The sequence below is a fragment of the Haplochromis burtoni genome, unplaced genomic scaffold, assembly GCF_018398535.1.
Source record: "Haplochromis burtoni strain Fernald_Lab_line unplaced genomic scaffold, NCSU_Asbu1 Contig_474, whole genome shotgun sequence".
NCBI lineage: Eukaryota > Metazoa > Chordata > Actinopteri > Cichliformes > Cichlidae > Haplochromis > Haplochromis burtoni.
Genome location: NW_024582835.1, coordinates 273,499 through 277,201, shown reverse-complemented (window position 1 = coordinate 277,201; position 3,703 = coordinate 273,499). Strand labels below are relative to the sequence as shown.

At 44.1% G+C, this 3,703-nt stretch overlaps 1 protein-coding gene across 1 annotated transcript; it reads left to right on the top strand.

Moving 5' to 3' along the window:
• The first annotated feature begins 1,202 nt into the window (after positions 1 to 1,202).
• On the top strand, positions 1,203 to 2,606 carry LOC102292346 (caspase-8). Its single transcript, XM_005947516.2, has one exon. The coding sequence runs from the start codon at positions 1,254 to 1,256 to the stop codon at positions 2,394 to 2,396; it is 1,143 nt and encodes a 380-aa protein (XP_005947578.2). The 5' UTR covers positions 1,203 to 1,253; the 3' UTR covers positions 2,397 to 2,606.
• The last annotated feature ends 1,097 nt before the right edge of the window (positions 2,607 to 3,703 follow it).

The window sequence follows — 3,703 nt, the reverse complement described above, 5'->3', positions numbered from 1 at the left end:
TGGAGGAGCAGCGCAGAAAGATTGAACACTTGAAAGAGGTTAAAAAATTTTATGCTGCAAGAGCTAAAGTAAAGGTTTATGCAGAAGCTGAAAGTATTTCAGAAAGGCGTAGTTTAGTGCGCAGTATCAAAACTGAGAGCGAAACCTCAGCAATCCCTGCTCCACCACAAGTTCCCTCTCAAGCTCCAAATACAACCCAAGCCCATAATGCCACAAACCCTGCATTTGTTCCACATACTCCCACAGTCATAAACCAAGCCCAACAAAACCCTGGTGTGCAACCTAAGGGCACCACAGGCCAAGCAGTAAACGCATCAAGTCCGCCATTTATCCCTAAAGCAACACAAGCTGCCGCTTCAGCAACTCATCCACAGCCAAACTTGGATCTAGTCGGCATACTAGCAGACGCAATAAGTGCTAATCGTCTTCCAACTCCGGAACCTGCACTGTTCACTGGTGACCCTTTAAAGTTTAAGGACTGGCAGTTGTCATTTGAGACCTTGATTGAAAGAAAAAACATTCCAAAGAACGAAAGACTCTATTATCTCAGGAAGTACCTTGGCGGACCCGCAAAGAGAGTGATTGAAGGATTTCTCCTAGTGGGCACAGATGAAGCGTATGATGCAGCTTGGGAAGTGCTGGAAAGGCGCTTTGGAGATCTGTTCACTATAGGAAAATGCTTCAGAGACAAACTTCACAGTTGGCCTAAAATAAGCTCCAAGGATGGAAGTGAGTTGAGAGAGTTTGCCGACTTCCTTAGAAGTTGTGAAGCTGCGATGCCACACATAAAGACATTAGAGGTTCTCAATGACTGTATGGAAATTCAGAAACTCTTGCTGAAACTTCCAGACTGGTTGACAACAAGATGGAGGTGATCCAGGTGATCGATATATGCATTTTTTTTTTTCTCTGCCCGTTCTGTTGGTTTTTGCTTTTGCCCTTCTCCCCCGTCCCTCTTCTCAGCTGTTTCTCTTTCCCTCTTTCTTTCTCCCCTTCTTTCCCCCAGTCAAGTCTGTCCCGTATTCAGTAAGTGAAAATAAAATAAACAATAAAAGGTGAATCAAATGGACCATTACGGCAAGGCTGGGATGGTCAATTTGGTAAAGTAAATCCGTTGGGCATCTTTGTTTGCCTTTAGACAACAATTCTGATGGCAAAAGAGCCAAACGGGACAGGCAAAAAAAAAAAAAAAAAAGAAGAAGGAATGAGGTTTCGTTTTCAAGGACAGCAGAAGTTCCAACTGACCATTCAGCATGTCGGCCCAAAATGCAATAAGGAGCAATAAAACAGCCATTCATGAGATTCTGTCCGGAGACCACAGGCTAATTCTCAACAAAGTTTATGAGAATAAGCTGATCACTCAGCGGGAGTACAACAATCTTAAAAGCATCAACAGTGCAAATGCGGAGACACACGTTGAGCTCGTGGATAAGATCATGAATAAAGGAGAAGATAAATGCAAAGACTTCCTGAACCTCCTGCAAACCGATGGCGCCATTAAAGAAACTTTCCCTCAGCTGGCGAGTTTACAGCTGAGTTGTACCCCCCTTTTATCCGAGCCTGTCCAAGTGTCTTCATGTCAGCACGATGGGAATATGTCACAGGATGTTTATCAAATCATTAGCCGGCCCGTCGGCCTCTGCGTGATCATAAACAATAACAACTTCAAGGATGGTTCACAGAGAAGAGGGACAGATAAAGACGCCCAAAGCTTGGCAGAGGTGTTCAGGTGTCTGGGCTTCAGAGTGCTGATGTGTGAAGACCTGAACAAGGATCAGATGGATCAGGCACTGACGTTTGTTGCTTCCCTGGCAGACATGTCTCAGCTGCAGAAGTTCAACTTTAAAGAGTGGGATGGCAGCAGCTTTGTTGATCCTCAGCAGGTCCTTGAGCACGGTGATGCTTTCATCTGCTCTATTCTGAGTCACGGAAAAAAGGGTGTAGTTTTGGGAACTGACAGGAACCCCCTCCCCATTAAAGAAATTACCCGAAAGTTCAGGGGGTGTGACCAGTCCGTCCTCACCGGTAAGCCCAAAGTGTTCCTGATCCAGGCCTGCCAAGGAAGTAACATACAGCGTGGAGTGCAGATGAACGATATGGAGATTGATGATGATACTTCACCATTGACCATCCCTGAGGAAGCTGATGTTCTGGTTGCCATGGCCACTGTTGAAGATCATGCTTCACTTAGACATATTGTCGATGGAAGCTGGTTCGTTCAGTCTCTTTGTGAGCAGCTGAAGGAGCGCTGTCCCAGGGGCGAAGACATCGTCTCCATCCTCCACTACGTGAACGATGATGTAGCACATCGAGAGACCTCCTCGTTGGCCAAGCAGATGCCTGAAGTGAGATTCACCCTGAGAAAGAAACTTGTGCTGCCACCTCAGTGCACCTGAAGTCATCATGGAAATACAGCACATCTTACTGTGCAACTAGGGATGCTTGATTACTTATCAGAGTTACTTATTATGTTTCTTAAAATGTTTCCTTTATATTTTCCATCTTTCTGTCATCATTTTAAATCTTTTATTTTTCTAAATCTGAATCTCGCATTGAGGTGTTGCATTTTATACTGTAGCAGTTTTATTTCAAAGAATAAATCTCAGACTGGGAAAAAAAAAAGACAACAAGATGGAATCGCGCAGCGATGAAAATAAGAAAAACCCTTAATGGAGAGTATCCATCATTTCACATGTTTACAGATTTTGTATCTACTGAAGCAGACCTAGTATGTGACCCCATAGCTTCAATGCAAGCACTCAAGGGTTTGGAAATCAGTAAACCCAAATACTCACGCAGCCAAGTCGTTCAAGCTAAAACATTAACGACAACTTCAAGTCATTTAACCAACTCAAGTCACATAAATCCCATGACCCACCTTTACTGCAAAAGAAATGGTCACACACTGGATAAATGCTTCAAATTCATGGAAAAATCAGTCCAGGATCGTATCAAGTTTGCACAAGCAGAAGGCTGTGCTTTGGATGTTTAAAGGGGGGACATTATTCTAAGAAGTGTGATAAAAGGAATACGTGTGAGAAATGCCAGAAGAAGCATCCCACGTGTCTGCATGATGACAAGTTTGTGGAGCGTAAAAGGATAATGCCTGCAACGAATGATAACTCTCAAGACAAGGACGAAGGAGATGAACCAGCAACCGCAATCTCTAATAGAGTAACTCAAGTAACTTCGAGCACACTGACATCCTCCATTCTACCCGTCTGGGTTTCATCAAAAAAATAAAAATAAAAATAAAAATCACCCAGACAGAGAAGTTCTAGTATATGCCCTCCTCGATTCTCAGAGCGATACATCCTTTATCTTGGATGAAGTAGCCCAGGATCTCGACACAGATAAGAGTAAGGCTCATCTAAGACTATCGACCATGTCCGCCAAGTCAACAGTCATACCATGTGAGAAACTGGTAAATCTTCAAGTTAGAGGCTACAAGCAGGAAAAGAGAATTACATTGCCACCGGTCTATACAAGAGAATTCATCCCTGTGAACAGATCACACATCCCGACGTCTGAAACTGCTTTGAATTGGCCTCACCTCGAAAGGCTGGCAGATAGGTTACCTCCAATGCTTGAATGCGAAGTTGGTCTGCTTCTCGGCTATAACTGTCAGCAAGCCCTTCTTCCACGGGAAGTCATTGCAGGTGAGGAGAATCAGCCTTACGCACAGCTAACTGATCTCGGCTGG